The 20000-nt window shown below is 32.8% G+C and overlaps 1 protein-coding gene across 7 annotated transcripts in view; it reads left to right on the top strand.

The window, feature by feature from the left end:
• Positions 1 to 20000, top strand: part of LOC115211602 (neuroglian) — a 149789-nt gene that overhangs the window by 128924 nt on the left and 865 nt on the right. For 3 of the 7 annotated variants that reach the window (XM_029780183.2, XM_029780180.2, XM_036503098.1), the window contains 12 exons: positions 1 to 114; positions 978 to 1108; positions 3237 to 3471; positions 5398 to 5520; positions 5655 to 5837; positions 6016 to 6144; positions 6715 to 6873; positions 8709 to 8732; positions 14602 to 14727; positions 15810 to 15879; positions 16809 to 16817; positions 19913 to 20000. The exon at positions 1 to 114 is cut by the window's left edge and continues 112 nt beyond it; the exon at positions 19913 to 20000 is cut by the window's right edge and continues 865 nt beyond it. In XM_029780183.2, coding sequence (XP_029636043.1) covers positions 1 to 114; positions 978 to 1108; positions 3237 to 3471; positions 5398 to 5520; positions 5655 to 5837; positions 6016 to 6144; positions 6715 to 6873; positions 8709 to 8732; positions 14602 to 14727; positions 15810 to 15879; positions 16809 to 16817; positions 19913 to 20000 — 1391 coding nt within the window. Of the gene's footprint in view, positions 115 to 977; positions 1109 to 3236; positions 3472 to 5397; positions 5521 to 5654; positions 5838 to 6015; positions 6145 to 6714; positions 6874 to 8708; positions 8733 to 14601; positions 14728 to 15809; positions 15884 to 16808; positions 16818 to 19910 lie in introns of all 7 variants that reach the window. The other 4 variants (XM_029780184.2, XM_036503100.1, XM_029780182.2 and 1 more) reach the window with 4 other exon arrangements.

Here is a 20000-nt window from a genome sequence, read left to right as displayed (position 1 = left end):
AAATCAGAACCAATACCACATATGAACCATACACAATTACTGTCGCTGCAAAGAATGATAAAGGTTATGCAAAAAATGAACTTGAAGAAATCGAAGGATATTCTGGAGAAGATGGTAAGTAAACTTTGCCAATATTTTATACACACACACAGAGTTCTTGAAGCTAAAGCAAAGAAGACAGAATTCCTAAGAGTACTCTTTATTACACACATGTGAGTGAGAACACTTTGAGATATTTTTGGTATCTAACATATGTCAGATACTGCGAGCGCTGCTTCTGATTGGTCAATCCATGATGATGACCCGAGGTCACGGTGACGGCACTACTTTTGTCATTCATAAGTTACAACTAAACTTTCAATCTGTGTTATGTATTTCTTGAACGTGAACTTGAATGTTAACAAAATGTTAAACAGTCATCAGTTATCAGTCATTTCACCTGAAAACTTAGCGCTATAAAGTCGGACTATCTTCCTGCGGCATGACATCTTTTACAGTTACACATTGTGATGTCACTGACGTGAAATCAAGCTGTATTCATGCGTGCTTCAACACGGTGTGAAGAATTTAGTTATTGGGTTAATAAAATATGGTCGTTTATTCGTGTGTAATAAATAAAATACCAAACTCATTCTCTATGGATATCGTATTTATTACAAGCCATGAGTTGTAATGAATACGGTATCCACAGGGAACTCATTTGGTATTCTCTATATATAAGTTTTAAAGATAAATGCAAAACAAATATTAGTATTTTATAGAATTAATGTTTTAAATAAAGAAACTCTTCTTTTGCTCATTCAATAACTTTTGTATATTTCTATTGTTTCTTTTAAATTTAACTCTTAAAATGAATTCAATATTCATTCTTTAATTAAAAGGTTTGTTCCTTTTTTTTTAAGTTAATTACTTGATACTTAGAACACTTACATATACCCAATATGACCTGCATTAAGCATTTAAATTTTATTTTATAGCTCCACTGGAAGTACCTGGCAACTTTGAAGTAGATCCCGACCATGAAATGACAGCTACATCTGCAAGATTCCGATGGGACCCAGTTAATACTGATAAAGAGAAAATGAGAGGTGTTTTCAAAGGTTACAGAGTAAGTATATATATATATCAATATAGTAATTTTATAGACATTTACTTAGACATCATTATTTATAAATTGAATTTCGTGTGTGATCATCATTTCATGATGGTAATCGCTTACTGTTTGTTCTATATATATAGAGAGAGAGGGTGGGGCAATTAATTAGGGAGAGAGTTAGTCTAGATGAGATGCAGTTTGGTTTTGTGTCAGGGAGAAGCACCACTGATGCTATATTTCTGGTAAGGCAGCTGCAAGAGAAATACCAAAGATAAACCTCTGTACTTGGCTTTTGTTGACTTGGAGAAAGCCTTTGTCAGGGTCCCCCAGTCCCTTATCTGGTGCTCAATGCAGAAACTAGAGATAAATGATTGGTTGGTAAGAGCTGTACAAGCCATGTAGAGAGATGCTACCAGTAAGGTGTAGGTTAGCAACAAGTACAGCAAAGAATTCAAGGTACATGTAGGGGTTCATCAAGGATCGGTCCTCAACCAACTCTTGCTCGTCATAGTCCTCCAGGTAATAACAGAGGAATTTAAGACAGGCAGCCCTTGGGAGCTCCTCCATGCTAATGACCTTGTTCTTATAGCTGAATCACTACCAGAACTAGAGAAGTTTCAGGTATGGAAGCAAGGTCTACAATCGAAAGAGTTAACCTAGCAAAAACCAAAGTCTTAGTAAGTAGGAAGGTAAACAAATCACAAATCCTGACTCCATCAACTGCCAGGGAGGTAAGGAAATTGTAGTTGTGGCCATAACCAGTCCTGGTGGCCTGCGATAAGCACCATTCATTCATGCTTGGGTCACTACCAGAGCTGCCTGACTGGCTCCCCGTGCCAGTGACACGTAAAAAGCACCATCCAAATGTGGTTCATACCAGTGCCACTTGACTGGCTCCCGCACCAGTAGCATGTAAAAAACACCCACTACACTCTCAGAGTGGTTGGCGTTAGGAAGGGCATCCAGCTGTAGAAACTTTGCCAGTCTCCAGTCAAACCGTTTCATGTTAAGAAGAGTAGGAAAATATCCTAGTGGCTTAACAATTTTTCAAGCCGATCACATGGAAAAAGGTGTTAACCTCCATTTGGGAAAACAGTCTCATTCCATTCATGGGATTTTTCATAAATTCACATAATGAGAAATCCCATGAATGAAATGTGACTGTATAACAAAAGAGGGGGGGTGGGGATTATTTCTTAAAGTACTTACAAACCGTTACACTTTCAGTTTAAACTGAATATTTTATTCTAAAGGCACAAGCATGGCTGTGGGGGTAAGAAGTTCATTTCTTAACCTTGTGGTCTGGATCGGTCATGAAGAACTCCATCGGTTACAACGACGAGGGTTCCGGTTGATCCGATCAACGGAACAGCCTGCTCGTGAAATCAACGTGTAAGTGGCAGAGCACTCCACAGACACGTGTAACCTTAACGTAGTTCTCGGGGATATTCAGCGTGACAAGGCTGGCCCTTTGAAATACAGGTACAACAGAAACAGGAAGTAAGAGTGAGAGAAAGTTGTGGTGAAAGAATACAGCAGGGATCACCACCATCCCTGTTGGAGCCTCGTGGAGTTTTAGGTGTTTTCGCTCAATAAACACTCACAACGCCCGGTCTGGGAATCGAAACCGCGATCCTACGACCGCGAGTCCGCTGCTCTAACCACTGGGCCATTGCGCCTCCATCGGTCATACTGCATAACACATTGGGCAAGTATCCTCTGCTATAGCCTCAAGCTGACCAATGTCTTGCGAATGGATTTTGTAAACAGAAACTGTAGTAAGTCTGTTTTTTGTGGTGGGATGGCTTATGGAAGTGAAAGCTAATATTTTGCTTAACATCATGTGAGCAAAATGATGCTGATGTTGAAATTCCTTGTTGATAACATTACAATCAGTTGCTCGGCACTTTCAAACAACTATGGAATATAAAAACCCCTTACCCAAAAACCTGGTGAAAGTTTGCAACAAGAAGAGCATTCAGTTGTAAAATACTGCCTCAAAATCAATTCCTATCCATACTAGCATGGAAAAATGAATGTCAAATGAATGAAATAACTGTAACGGTTTATTAATAGCTTAGATATTGATATTCTAATAGAAGCATTACAATACATTTATTAAATTTTGTTTTGATTCTAGATTCTTTTCTGGAAACCTGGTGAGAAAGAAACAACTTTAAAGAAAATTGATGTTTCTGAAAATACACACAATCGGCGTTCAACACGGAGAAGTCGACATCGTAGAACATCATCTAAAGTGAAAGCCAATGTGATGCTCCCTGCTTATTCAAACTTTAGCTTGTCAGTGGTAGCACGCAACACATATTATGAAGGCCCCGAGAGCAATGTCATTGATGTCCAGACACCTGAGGGAGGTCAGTTAAATTAAGTTGATTGAAAATATATTGAAACTCTGCTTTGCTTAATATAAATTTTATAAGCAGAGTTTGTAATACCTGATATATTAAACATCTCAAGTTAAATTTAAATTTATCAATATCAAGTTATTTTATCATCCTTTCCATAACTACGTAGCATAAAGTATTTTGAGAATATAATCAGGTGTGGCTGTATGGTAAAAAGTTTGCTTCCTAATCCAAGGTGCCACTGTGTGACGCATTGGGCAAGTGTCTTCTATTATAACTATGAGTCAATCAAAGCTTCATGAGTGAAAACTGAAAGAAGCCACAGTGCATGTGTGTTACTGTCTTCTTACCTTGACATCATGTAATAGTTGTAAACAAGTTTCACCATCATGATGCGAGTGATGTCCTTCATTTCCAATCTTCCAAGGAAATGTCTTTTTGTGAGAAATATTAGTTTGCCTAGAAATAGATGGAGGTGAGTGACATGAAGGCCATCCATCTGTAGAAAATATGCCTCAACAAAATTCCATCCAAGCATGGAAAAGTGCATATCAAACTCATGATAATTTCTCCTAATAATAATTATTAATGATGATGATCAGATATAGATCAGAGATTTCAGAACTTTTACATCTGCAGCATTTTTGTTCAATATATTCTAATAAGTACATTTCACATTTGATCATTTTCTTGGAGAAATGTTCTTCATTTTTGTTTTTGGTAATTATTGAGATATGGTCCACATTCTTCCTATGGCTTATTGTGTAACATAATTCATGAACATTTTAAATTTTATCAGAGTAAGATTTTGTCCTTGCAACCCACAAGTGTAGAACCACTGATGTGGATAGTTAACAATAAATGGTAGAGAGTTATACTTTCAATGTATTCAATTTTTTTGTATAAATCTATCTGTTCTTCAATCATTAAAATAAACGTTTGCATCCGTAGGATGTAGATTGCAAACTACCACCTCACAATAGATACTACTGTACAAGATTATGGATACTACTCTAAAAGCTAATCAGAGATACTAAAGTTAAGGCAAGACTAACACCTCAGACATAAGAAAACACTCCTAAATTGAAGAGGCTCTCACTCAGTGGGAATAAAGCCCAGGCAAACCAAATATAGCAGACATAAAGAACAACATTAGTTCTATCAAAAATCATAATATTCAAGTTTCCACATTATCTATTCATGACCTAATTATAAATTCAAAATGACCGATAAGGCAAACATACTCTTATTTTAAGAAAGTTTTCTACCAAACTATCAAAGATAATATGCTCTAACTTGGAATGCCAACAGATTGGGGTACATACTAGATGCTGAATCAAAGACATTGATGAAGATGGCCTAGATTTCGTTGTGGGGCTGCTCATAGCCATATGCAGCAGTTCAAGCGTTTTTGTCCCTGGATAGTAGCATTCAAGTGTCTCTGAAAGATGAACAAATGACGTGTATCTAATCACACTAAAACAGCATCTAGGCAAGTATCAAAGTAATACATGTGCAAATTTTCAGCCTATTATATCAATTATTCTCAGAGATATTGTGACCTATAGATTGCTACTCATAATCAGAAATGTCATTTTGAGAAAAATGCTGGAAATGGTTGATAATATCCCCATTTTAGTGAAATATTTGCATTTTTGCATAGTCTAATAATGCCCAGAGGCATATCCTTTGCTATTATTTTTTCTGAGATTTTGTTATCTGAGGTATTAGTCTTCCCTTAGTTGCAGATACTACACAAAAATCTGTTGATACTACCCTATCTTTCATCATTATATGGTCAATAAAATAACTTCTAATAATAGACTAAGGAGGAATCTCTTGCAAAACTGTTCTTTTATCAGTTCAAAATGAATTTATAATTACAATGAAGATATTTTATATATTTGTTACTCTCCTATTGTTTTCTTTATACAGCTCCTGGCAAAGTTCATTCTTTTATGGCCTTAGTTAGAGGATCTGGTCACTTCCACTTAAAGTGGGAACCCCCAGAAGAAAGGAATGGTGTGTTAATTGGCTATAATATTGGATTCCAAAAGAGTAAGTTTTCTTATATATAAAAGTTATGTGTAAAATATTTTCATTCAATGAAATTAAATTTATAATTATCAAAATTTTTAATTGTGTCAGAGAAAGTACTTAAGTGATATATTGCCTTAAAATGTCTTCTGCAGTTAATGGTTTGAAAGTATCTCCAGTAAAATATGAAGATGAACCAACTACTGATCCAACAATGACAGAGTATATACTACGTGGTTTGGAAGCCAGTACAAACTATCGGATACAGATTCAAGCAATGACCACTGCTGGTGAAGGAGAACCATATTATATTGATGTCTGGACCACAGATGCAGGAAGTAAGTGTATAGAGGCACAAATCAAAAGGTTAATGTAATTGACTTACATCCTCCGACAAAATTGCTGGTCTTGTACTAAGATTTGAAAATATTACTCTTGTTATTATTGTTGTTGTTGTTGTTGCTGTTTTTTTTCCATTATTATTATTATTATTATTATTATTTATGTATTTTCTAGTGCCAATTGTTCCTGACTGGAACATGATACCAATGGGAAATAATTCATTAAATGTATCTTGGAAAATTGATTACAACAAAACCAATCAACATGTTGGCTTGATGCACGTTGTCGAATATAGAAAACTTGGTATGTCTGGACCATTTATTTAATCTACTTCATGTTGATTCATTAACTTACTCTAAATTCTTATTTATCTGTTTGATATCTTAACTCTCTCTCTCCCTCTCTCTCTCTCTCTCTCTCTCTCTCTCTCTCTCTCTTCTCTCTCTCTCTTTCTCTCTCTCTCACACACACACACACACACACACACACGTATACATCATAATTATCCTTCTTTTACATCTGAACTTTTCTACACTTTCATTCATAAGTTGAATGAATCTTCTCCAGCACAGTGTCTCACCACCTTGATGTAGCCCTTTGTTTTGTGTGCATGTGTACATATTTCTACATATACACATATGGTTATGTCTCACTTAATAATCTCCCACTTAATGGCACCCCTTTTTAATAAACTTTTTTTTAATTATAAATATGCAAAAAATAATAGTTAAGCAAAATATATGCTGAACATTCATAATGATTGCTTTCAAAGTTAATTTATCACAATGCACTGCAGTAATGTGAGCATAAATATACATGCATATTGAATTTTACTTTCAAAACAAAAATCTCTTTTTTTATTTTCTATGAAAGGTGAAAGCAATCTGAAAAGCACTCCTGGTCAGATGTTGAATCGCTGGCAGAATATATCCAACTTATCTGCCGGAATATGGTATGAATTTAGAGTTGTTGCTAAAAGTGGTGAACGCCAAGCAGCAAGTAGCTGGAAAAAAATTACTTTGCCTAAGCCAGGTGATTAATTTAATATTAAATAATAAAAGAATGATGGTTGGTTTTATTGTTGTTGTTATTGTACTTAGAAATTGTTTATTGTTTATAAGTTATATTTACTCTTCTGCTGCTAAACTTCATCTCTTTATACTCTCTCTGCCTAAACATCTATTTTACTTCTGTGTCTTGTTATAGATATTGTTCAGTTATATCTGTGTGTGATATTTTAGTTTTTATGTTTTGTTTGTTATATTACTTGTCTTAAAATAACAGAAATGTTTCTCCTATCTGTCTTAAAGCTTATGAATGGCTATTGCCATCTTACTAGCTGTTCTTCGTGTCATTATCAGTTCTTTCAGAAAGTCGGTAATGCAAACACACAAATGCTTTAGATGCAACTCTGCCTCTAAATCTTTAAATATTTTTCACATTCTTCTTCAATTCCTAATTTATACTTTGCTTGATGAATCTAATGTCATCTATTCACAAATGATACATTTATATACTTTAATTAACTTAGGCAAGCTTCGCTATACTTGCATTGCATTCTCTGCAAAGATTTTCTTGGAAACACTCAGGCTACACAACGTTATAATTATAGATGAAGTTTTTCCCTACAGACATTGGACTACTTAGAAAATGAATCGCTTCTGTTTATGAATTTCTCACTATAGAAAATATAACTTTATTATATATGTGTGGTTAGATTTCATAGAAGTTCTACAGAAAAAAAAAATTGAGCTTATAATGTAGAAGAATGTTTTGTTAGTATTTTGATAGAATCCATCAGATTCTTTGATAGCTAATAAATAACTGTATTTTGTTTAAAGCAAGATATTTGAAGAAAGATTATTAAAATAACTAAGACCAAAAATAAATTTCTAACAAGAGTTTTGGACTCAGCAAATTGAATATCATTGGTAATTTAATAGAGTGGGGAGTTACATAATAGAGAAATAAATTAATTACTCTAAATCAAATGTTCTTGTCTGTTTGCCTCAATGAATATACATCATTTATACATACATACAAGTTAAAATTAAAAGGAAGTTAATTCTAAATTTAGAATTGTATTAAACTATTATGAATTGTTGTTATTATTATCACTATTATTATTATTAATATCATTATTATTATTATTATTATTATTAATGATAATAATAATGATAATGATAAAGGCCAGAATAACCAGGAAAGTATTAGATAGCTGAAAAGAACGGATATCATGGTACCGTAGACTGCAGGTAGCAAACCTGCAACACATGCAAGACACCAGGAGTTCCAGCAAAACCTGTGACTTTCTAGCATAGGCACAAGGCTAGAAATCTGTGGGAAGATGTTCAGTTAACTTTAACCCTTGTACTTCAAGAAAGTATGGTTGAAGTACTGGGTGCAGGCACAATATTAGACTAACCTCCTCTCACAAAACTTCAGGCCTTGCACCTCTGTTAGAAATAATTTTTTTAAATGGTAGGTTGATAGAATTTGAGCATCAGAAAAAATACCTTACAGTATGAGTTCTGGGTTTTTACATTCTGAGATCATATCCTGGCAAGAACATCTTCGCCTTTTATCCCTCCAGGGTTGATAAAATAAAGTACCAGTCTAGTACTGGGGTCAGTATAATTGACTAACTATTCTCAAAACTATTAGCCTTGTGCCTAAATTAGAAACAATTATTATTACTATTTAGCACAGTATTACACGATTTAACATACCTTTCAAATATATTTCTTGTCTTCTCAATTCTGTTTTCTCTTTCTCTATTTTGAAAATATTATTTGAATGTTTCAACCATTTGCTGTTGTGCTTTTACATTATTTTCATGCCAACTTCTATACAAATGCTTATTTCAGCTCATCCTTCTATTATGTTTAAAGGTAAATATATCTGTGATTGCAATAGGTCCATTACTCTGGCATTTACTTAAACAATTCCTCTCCTTCATAATAACTAAAATGGTATTTGGCCTTTCTACTAACACCATCATAGAGCTTTCTCATCTTGATTCATTTTCTAATTTCTTTCTATCAAAAATATGTGGCACGAGACTTCATTATATTGTATTCAGAATATTTATGTAATACCTATATCAAAGATAAAGTGTAAAATAATTTCCTTAGAGAAAATGAGGACAGGAGATTTTTCTCAATAAAAAAGAAGCTATATTTTAAAAAATTATTTTATTTAATTTTATTGTACATAATCTTTTGTTTTTATCTTTTATCATTGTATTATCTGTGAAATGTGCCACATATTTTCTGTTTTCATTTTCTTATGGTGTTTGGTTTCTTGGATTATCTTCCCACATTAAAAGAGGACATAACAAGGGGGTTTAAAAACAAGCAAAATATTCTTTGATAGAACAGTAAAATTTAGCTCATCCACATTTACTGCTTATTCCCAACTTTCAACAAAAAGAAAGATTTCAAAGAATAGTTTCAACAGTTTTAAAAATAGAATTTTATCGGCTGCTGAATTCTTTTATTAAAAGAAGCCTGTTGATAATGATAGATTATTTGATTATTTTACCTGTTAAGATTCTAGAAGCTTTCAATGAGTTTATGACGATACTTTCAATGAATTTATGTTGATGGTAATTTTTTTAATGTAAAACACTCTGATATATTTAATTGTGTATAATTAGTCTTCCATTTACTCATTACAACCCACTTCAACCCACTCATAATTTGTCTAGGAATCTTATATTTTTGTGAAAAATATTTCAGATCAAATGGTTTGGTGCACAGTTAAGAATTAAAATGTTTAGAATTTGCTTGTCATGAATATGAGTAGTTGAATGTACAAATTATCTTTGGAGAGAAAATTTGGTTTTCTGCCAGTTTTAAGAATTTTGGAAGCACTCCGTCGGTTACGACGATGAGGGTTCCGGTTGATCCGAATCAACGGAACAGCCTGCTCGTGAAATTAACGTGTAAGTGGCTGAGCACTCCACAGACACGTGTACCCTTAACGTAGTTCTCGGGGATATTCAGCGTGACACAGAGAGTGACAAGGCCGGCCCTTTGAAATACAGGTACAACAGAAACAGGAAGTAAGAGTGAGAGAAAGTTGTGGTGAAAGAGTACAGCAGGGATCACCACCATCCCCTGCCGGAGCCTCATGGAGCTTTAGGTGTTTTCGCTCAATAAACACTCACAACGCCCGGTCTGGGAATCGAAACCGCGATCCTATGACCGCGAGTCCGCTGCCCTAACCACTGGGCCATTGCGCCTCCAGTTTTAAGAATAGAAATTGTGATAACTGAAACATCAGCCATGTCAACATCATTAGTCTCCAAGGAGCTAAGAAGGCTATAAGCATAATCCCTTACTCCAGATCATTCCATTAACAAAAGTAGATGTAAGTCCATTCATTATTTTGATTATAGAAGAAACTATATTATAAACATTGTATAACAATATCTCTGCTATTAAACAATAGTGTGACAATGGCCATAAATTAGTAGTTAGGGAGGAAGAGTATCAATGTTATAACTTTAACTTTCTGTTCATTAACAAATTACCGTCATCCTTCTTAGGTACTCTATTTTCATTAAGAATTCCTTTCATCTTCCTTATGTACTTTATTTTCATCAAAGAATTTCTTTTATCCTCCTTATATACTCTATACCAATACCTTAACATGTTATCAATACCATATGTTATTCTCATGGCCTGCTCATCTATTCAGTACCAACTGATCTTCATTTTCTATTTATTAGAATTTCCATCTTATTAGTGAATAACTTCAAAATGCATGTTACCCTACTTAAGCAGAGAACTGTATATGTCTTCATTTTCATCCACCAACATAAAATAATTGTACACAATGTAATACAATTTATCGTCTTCGATGATTTCTTCTGAATCCTTCATATTTTTAGCTTTATACAAACTATGTCAAGAGGACATCAAAAATCTAATAAGAAAAAATTATGTGTTGAAGAAAAGACAACCTTACTTCAATGACTAACATTATTTTAATCAAGTGGATAAGAAGTGATTAAAATAATTTTAGTTATTGAACTAAAGCTATTGTTTCTTCACTGCATTTTTTTTATTAACTGTTTGATGCTCAGTGGATCAAATATGTTAACACTAACTTAACTCAGCATCCCTGGGCAATTTCTCAAATTTATCCAAAATATATGCTGCTTCCTCAAAGCCAAAAAATATTTTAACCATTGAGGTCCTACAAGAAATAAGAATTGTACTCTCCTCATCCATTCTATCCTTAAAAAATTCTATCCACTTACTAAATTGTTTTTTTTCTCTTCAAAACACAAATTGTACATGTAAAAACAAACTTATATAAAAAAAACTGAGAGAACTAAAATATTGGTGTTGTTTATTAACTTGTAGTAATAACCTATTAAACACATGGAGTTTTTTTTCTACTAACATACTGAAGGCAAAATTAGTCTAAAAATACTAAAATACTAACCTTCATAACTTTTATAGCAGCCTATTTTAAACTAATCATTGTTATAATACAGAAAATATTTTGTATTTTGGTTAACACTTTATTCCAAGAATTATTTATAACTTGTAATTTGTTAATGTAAAAATGACCAATTTAATATTGTCATTGGATAAATTTAATGTTTAATTATTTATTTTGGAATGTGATGATATTTTTAACTGTATATAACTAAAGTAAATTCCTTTTCTTCTTACATCTGATACTATTTCCATTATGTTTCTACCTTTTTAACTACTTTTAAATTTTGGATTCATCATCACTATCATCATCATCATCATCATTTAACTGCTGTGGCAGATAATAGCCACAATCCTTTTCCACTGCCCATTACATTTTCCATAATCAGTTGTTGCCTCATAATCAAGGATTAACCCTGGCTATCATTGGGAATAGAATCATTTTATGGAATTTCACCAAAACAGACATCAAAAGTTAGTCACCCTGCCCTTCGGCAAAAATGAATGAAAAGCTCAAAGCCATTAGTTTACCTTATTGCCAAGTTTGAATATCATTGATTTTCAAGAATTTTAATACTTTTAAATATAAATAGACGAAATTAATGCACCATCTCAGGAGATGGCACATTTAGAAATAGTTACATTCATTGGGTCTATTAGCTTTAAAAAGTTGAAGATTCTTGCTGATTAAATGATTCCATTCATAAGCTCATTAACATTTTCTAATTATACACTCACACCCTAAATACAATAATCCATCAACTTCAGTACTTCTAATGAACTTAGTTTTTTTATACAGTTCTCAAAGACTATCTTCATACTTTCATATTTTTACCTACACTTCATATGCATAAATATGAACTAATTTCAATTTTTCTGTTACCTTCTTTGACTATAATTTCTGATTCTGTCTTACCCATTGCATATAGATACATGGTTTGGTTCTATTTTCACCCCATTTTCCATTCTTTCTGTTCTTTTCTATTGTTTTAAAACATCTACATTATCCCAGCATCATTATCTGATCATGTAAAAACATGATTAAATCAATATTTCCTATTCAACTTATGTCTTTTCATTTCTGCATCTCCCAATTCATCCTATTGTCTTTTAATTTTTATATTGATATACAGATCTTAAGATAATCGGTCATCATCTAAGCATGATAGTAAATACCTAGCTATAATAATTGAATGATGTATCTTAGAAAGCCTATGGCTCCTATAAACTAGTTTTATCTCAAACTGTCTCTTTTCCTTTCACATGCCTGACTGTCTCTATTGCATTTTTTCATCTATCATCTCAATCATCAGCATGTTTTTATAAACCTTGTGTTTTCATTCATGTTATTTATTAAAACTAGACTCTGTATACTAATGTTCAATAATGTTTGCAGGCCTGCTGCATATGAAAGACCCAGGGGCAAGAGATGTTCCTCAAAGCTGTTTATAGCTACCATCCAATGATACAAATTGTGCTGAACAGGAAGCAAAGAGCCCAGACCTATTCCATTGTCACTGTTTATATCCAATACAGTATTTTACTTTAGTTGTAGGAGACTAAGTGTGTACATTTTGTATGACAGTAGAAAGTAATCCCAGACAGTGGATAAATAAGGCATCACTTACAACAAACATTAGATTTTATCTTCTTGCAGACTAATCCTTTAGGCATAATCAGAAGGTTTCTTGCTTATTAGCTATTAGGAGGAATAGGAAGCACTCCGTCGGTTACGACGACGAGGGTTCCGGTTGATCCGATCAACGGAACAGCCTGCTCGTGAAATTAACGTGTAAGTGGCCGAGCACCCCACAGACACGTGTACCCTTAACGTAGTTCTCGGGGATATTCAGCGTGACACAGAGTGACAAGGCCGGCCCTTTGAAAAATACAGGTACAACAGAAACAGGAAGTAAGAGTGAGAGAAAGTTGTGGTGAAAGAGTACAGCTGGGATCACCACCATCCTCTGCTGGAGCCTCGTGGAGCTTTAGGTGTTTTCGCTCAATAAACACTCACAACGCCCGGTCTGGAAATCGAAACCGCGATCCTACGACCGCGAGTCCGCTGTCCTAACCACTGGACCATTGCACCTCTTATTAGCTATTACATAGGTTAAGAGAGGTATGCTATACATAAAGGAAACGGCTGAATTCAAGAAATCAAGAACTTCTTTGCATTGACAAATGATTTACAAAATGGAATAAACTATTTTGTTTTAAAGCTAAAGTGATGTCAAATGTTTGGGACCAATGTTATTTGGAGAGGAAATTTTTACATTCATTAATACTAATTATTATATTAAAGTATAAACAGGTGAAACACTAAATAGTTTTAAAAGAAATTTTGACTGAAGTACAAGAGACACCCGGTAAGGAAACATAAGATGATTGTTAAAATGATATGATTCTGTTTGTACCATTGAGAAACAAATTTATAGAAGTCATTCTAACTAGACACTTGATGATTAAGGCATTCCAACTCTGACCACTCTGTCAGAATACATTAACCAATGTATGTCTCTCTCTTCAGAAATGATAGTGTAATTCAAAGGATATTTTAGTTGCTATTTCTAGCAGGTAGAAAACCACATTGCTGTTGGCTTGTATTCAGTCTCTTCCATCAGTGTTAGATAAAGACAATTTCAGGAATATAGATTACAAATTCTGTGAAGAAATATTAGAAATATTGTGGTAACTAATTGCATCTCTGACATAAGTATATTAAAGGGACAAAAAGTTAAACACATGAATTTTATTAATGAATAATTAATAAATTTTAAAAAAGCCAAATTATCTCAAATAACCCTGTTCTCATTAACTCACTTTCTTGATCCTTCTAAACTTGGTTAAACAAGTATGACTGTATTATGTCAGTGAAGCTCAGTGTAGAGTAGCGTTAGACATACATACTGGTGTTTATTTTCATCTCTATTTGAATTCAAATACTGCCATTCTTCTTGGATGGATACAAATAACTGGGCTGATTTAATTGCCTATTAAAATACATGCCTCAAAATGCATGGCCTTAGTAAATAAATATTTATCTACTACAGATATCAGCAACTTCTTTTTGTAATGGTCCATTTTCTATTTTTCATTGTTTTCCTATGTCCATTGCTCACACACACATGTGTGTGCGTGTGTATCATATATCACATATAAAAATATTCCAATGTTCCTCCTCCTCCTCATTCCATCAGGGATTCACTTGTGAGCTGAGTCTCACTTGTGACCAACCTTTTATCTATTCTAAATAGCTTTTAAATGCAAAATGTAACACTAATTTTATGTTCATGTGTACTTTAAGGCACAGCTACTCAAGATCTAACTTCTGCTACCTGGTTTATTGCCATGATGGTGGCAATTGCTCTTCTCATCCTCATTCTGATCATTGTGTGTATTGCCAAGAGAAACCATGAAGCCAAATATGATGGTAAGTCATATTTTATTGGTTTATTCTTAAGACGTCTTTTTTTCTAAAGAAGTAAGCACCTCATGAATACTTTAAGTATCTCAGTATCATTTTCAATATATTGGGAAAACCAATTCTGAGATTTTGTTAATTTTGGTTGAAATGTTTAATTCATTTAGAAGTTTACTCAGAATTCTATAAATTTTAAGCAGTAGAAAAAATAGATAACACATTCCAACCCATTCCAGGATGGAAAGTGGGCATTAAATAATGATGAATACTACTACTACTACTACTGCTACTACTACTACTGCTATTCCAAAATGAAGTTAAGAGAATGAAGATATGTTTGTGTTGTTTGATACAAAGTATTATGAACAGGTAACAATGCTTAGTCTTGTGAGATGTAAATTGATATATTAGCAAAAATAACGAGAGAAATTTGTTCAACAACAGATTTGATGTTAGAAGTTATCTATAAATGATCATAAAATAAAATTAAACAAATCAACCAAATTTCATCGGATTCTTGTTTTATAAATACTTGTAATTAAGGATAATAATTCATTATTCTATATAACCATTGTGTTAGTTAATCAATGTGAACTCTATGTAAATTGATAATGTAAATAAGACAAGGGGTGGCTATTTGAGAGATTATAGGTTATTGAAGAATGACAAATAATAGATTGATGGTTAAAAACAATAAAACAGACCTATCCAACCCATGATGTTGTAGACTAACTTACATTTAGTAATTCATTAAGGATATCATTTTGAGTTGTGAAGAGGAAGATTTAATTACTTGATAGAAATGTTAATATTATGGACATGTGTTTCTAAGTAAACTGAATTGTTATAGCTTTAGCCATCGTAAAGAGAATTAGTTAAGCAATTTTTGTTATTAGTAAAATATCTGTACAATAGTTTACCATACTGTGTTGCCGTCATTATCATCTTAGGCATCATCATCATCATCATCATCACTGTGCTCTGGTTCTGAGAGATTAAACCAGAACATATATTTATGGGTGTTTTAAAAATATTATAGTCTGAAATGATGTATATGTCTGTCATATTTAAAAATGTATTTTCCTTTTCAGTGCAAGAAGAAGAAAGACTACGAGGCCATGACCCGTACAGTACTGATGACCACCCCAATGACAGTAAAAAGTAAGTCACAAACTAGATATCTTCTCTGATAACTTTTATAAATATTCTCCAGTGACACAGTTCTTCTTTAATAATCTCATCAATCCACAAATAGCAAGAAAATGATATTTAAATATTTTTGTTCTTGTACAAAGTACAATGTCAATTTTGTAAGGGAGGATTACAGCTGATTGAATCTGCCCCTAATATTACAGGTATCTCTTTTATTAAGACCATTATAACAGGGACTTATTTTATTAAGGCCTATATTACAGCTACCTATTTTATTAAAACTAATATTACAGGTATCTATTTTATTAAGGCCATTCTTATAGATATATATTTATGTAAGACTAATATCACAGGTACCTATTTTATTAGACCTAATATTACAAGCATCTATTTTATTTAAGCCAATATTACTGGTATGTATTTTTGTAAGGTGAATATTAGGGGTGCCTATGTTGTTAAACAATATATTTTTCTTTCCCTCCCACAAATCTGAAAAGGCCTTTACTCTTATCAATGTAGCAAACTATTGTTACTTAAAGAAAAACTTTAACTCCCAGCTCTATAATAAAAACACTAAAATCTTGAGCTGCTGTCGTTAAAATGAAACATTTATCTACCTAATACTTTATCATGTTATATCTTATATTACCATATGTATTTCTTGTATTATGCTTATTTGAGAAAATATATAGAATTGCAGTGTTTATTCTCTACAATGTTAATCAGTAAATAATATTCAAATATTTATCATAGAATAAATAAATTACAAACCTCACATGTGTATTTCTTCCCTTTGGGTTAAATATTTGCTTTGTTAATTATATCCTTAAAAAAAGATGTGATTTATTATTTGACTGGTAGAGTATTCACATCAACAGACATTCAGTGTTTTCTTTTGTCATCATGTTCCTTCTTTCTTTTCCTTCAATGCTTTACAGAAAAAAAAGGTAAAATCTATATTAAGCACTTGCTTCTCCATTTTCTCTCCTCTTTAGTTTTTGTAAGTCCATCGCGACCTTACGTCACCTTACTTTATTCTATGCATGACACACCATTTTCAGCCATACTACACTTTTTAGTTCATTTTTAAAAAACAGGAATTTAGTATTAAGTTAACTGTTGTTGTTGTTATTCATCACTACCACCATCATCACTACCACCAGCTCCACCACCAATCATTGTCACCACTGCTGGCATAGACACTACTACCAATACCACTATCATCACCATCATTATCAGTATCACTTCACTGCCATCACCACCACCACCAATAACGTTCATTTATATTATATAGCAAATGTAAAATATGTTGTCTCTAGTTTGTTTGTTTTTTTTATGGCTGCTTTTGTTATATTTATATTTTAATTTAAACTTAAATATCAATATGTGCGCTACTGCTTTTTCCTTTTAACTCTCTAAGTTGTTATTGTTGTTTGGTCCCAAGTCAGTCATGATCAAGCAACGCTATGATCAAACTCATTCCAACCATCATCACCACATCTTTTATTTATTTTGCAGCTATAGTATATCCCTGACTACACTGTCCAATGAGTCCTTATTATAAGACGGTACGGTTAATTTGAATGAGATGTAGCTGCTATTTCAAGCATATCTCATCATTGGTCTAATCATCGGTTATAATTACATTTGCACTTAAGTACACTGCTGAAAATATTTATCTCTTCTTCAACTTTGTGGGACAACAATAATAGCATTTTAAATTTCACCTTTTTCCACCTTCATTCCAATCTTCAATGTTTCACTGTGCACAGATTTTAAATGTTTGTCTTCTTCCTATTTATTTAAACTGTTTCTTTTTAATTTATCATTTTTTAATTATTTTATAATTATCCATTTTGTGCCAAGTCATTACACTTTGTTGGAAAGTGACAGCTGTAGTTTAGACTCAATTCCTTGTAGTAACAACTTCTTTCCGATAAATTATAAACTTCCATTACTGTATTAGCCCTTTGCCTATCCAAAGCATTTTCATAAGTTTGTCCCAAATGTTCAAGCTTCTTTTCAGAATTTTAGTTAGACTTTATTTCTTATGTTCTGAGGAATTTAAACCTTTCCTTTTCTAAGTCTCAAGTTACTCTGGTGACTGAAAAAAACTGAGAATATGTGTCACATATGACACGTGTATGCCAAGGAAATATGTCTTGTGTTTCATTTAAGATATGCAGGACAGGTAAAGGGTTAAGCAAAAAATAAATAAATAAAATGGATATAACAGGAATATTTTGTATGTGCATATATAAATGTGTGTGTGCGTAATGCCTTGAAGAGTGTAGAAATCTGTTGTGTGTGAGTATTTATTATATCTAAAAGGAACAATTGCTTGAGTTTTACCTAATGGCTGGTCACAACTAATAATAATGTCAATAAGGATGAAGTATTTGTTATAATGGGTAAACTTTTTGGCCTTCCAAAAAGTTTTGGTATGATAGGATAGGTGCAACATTTTTACTGAAGAGGTGAGTATATGGCTTCCTATATGGAAAGAAAAAAGATGAGGATCAGTCTATTACCATCACGTCAAGATTTTAAGATACCTGATCCATAGAATTTCATTGTTTTTTCAATAAAACAGCTTATGAAAAACATGGTATAACACATATACATAGAGGAAATTGTATTTTCTTCAAAACCAGAATGCTCTCTTAAGATTCTATTGAAAAACTAGTAAAAATCTTAAAATTTTTACAGACAAATTACATCATTTTAATTCCCATGAATTTGGATTTGGATAATTTTTCTTGACCTTAGGAAGATTATAAGCCAAGTTCCAGCAATAGCCTGCCATCACATGCAAGTCAGTTTGCCACAATACCTTTGTTCCATTGATTTTATGTCCTGATGGAAATGTTCTCCTGGCTCATCACTTGTGTTACTGAGGCTTACAGCTTGTTGTTGACTATTTTGGCGTAGTTGGCTGCTTTATTGTTGCCCTATTACAAATGGATTCCATGCAGCTGCTTCTATACAATTCATTGAATTTACAAAGTTCCCATCTGTCATCTATTTTCTGATTTGAGGCCAGCTTTATCTTTTCACTGCCCAGACTGGGAAATGTACTGCAGATATAGTGAAAGTATCGTCCTTTTGTATCCAGATCTTTAACAAACTGCTTCATTATGCCCAGTTTCATATGGAGTGGAGGTAGGATGGGGTTTTTTTCCTAGTTGAACGAAAGGTTCTTTAGCCACATTAAAACACCTTGGAACTAATGTTCGCTGCACCCATTCTTTGATCAGCCCAATGTTTTTCTGTCCCACATACATAAAAAGCATGGATATTTGGTGTATCTACTTTGTTTCCCCAGAAGAAAATTGAGCATTTAAAAGTTCATGCTTATCACCCACCGATAATTGCTGCAGTTTGGATATCTTGAAATCTAGACATGATGGTAAAACATGGTTCCGTTTTGGGATTCAGCATTTCAAAAAACCTGCAAATCAGATTAAAATGTCCTGACAACAAAATACCTGTTGGGTAGTGATATTCATATTTATTTCTGTTAACATCATCTTATTAGTATAATAATTGTTTTAGAATAAAAACAATACTCCAGATTTTAGTATTGATTTAATATTAGATATTGCTGTTTTAATACTGTGTTCCTTAATTTGTTTTCTGATTCTCTTGAAGAAATTTTGGAAACTACATTTTTATTTATTAAAAATAATTTTACATTTATCATTACATTTTTTCATTACTATGAGTTTGTTTCTTTTTTGTTTTTCTTACTTGGTGAAAAAATAGTTACATTATTTCACTAGCTAATGTCATATATTTCTTTTTAAACTAATTACTTTTTCCGTGTATTTCTTTGTTTATAAATTTTTATTCGTATTTTTACTACAATAGCTGGCTTTCATTAGTCTAATGCAAACAGCAGATGGTTCTGTTTAGCCTGTAAAACATAGATTTACAATTGCAAATGGTTTTATGGAACATAATGTTTTTCCCTTAAATAATCTCAGTTTGTTCTAAATCTGTACCTTTATTTCAATAACCATTTAATTCTTTGATGTTTCAGTGATGAAAATGGAATTGGTAAACCTGGAGCCTTAGTGAATGGAGACAAAACCAGTGGAATAAGTGATTCCGATAGCTTAGGAGACTAT

This window comes from Octopus sinensis, linkage group LG5, assembly GCF_006345805.1.
Source record: "Octopus sinensis linkage group LG5, ASM634580v1, whole genome shotgun sequence".
In the NCBI taxonomy this organism is placed as follows: Eukaryota; Metazoa; Mollusca; class Cephalopoda; order Octopoda; family Octopodidae; genus Octopus; species Octopus sinensis.
The sequence above is the reverse complement of the archived record's forward strand: the minus strand, read 5'-3'. Positions and strand labels throughout refer to the sequence as shown.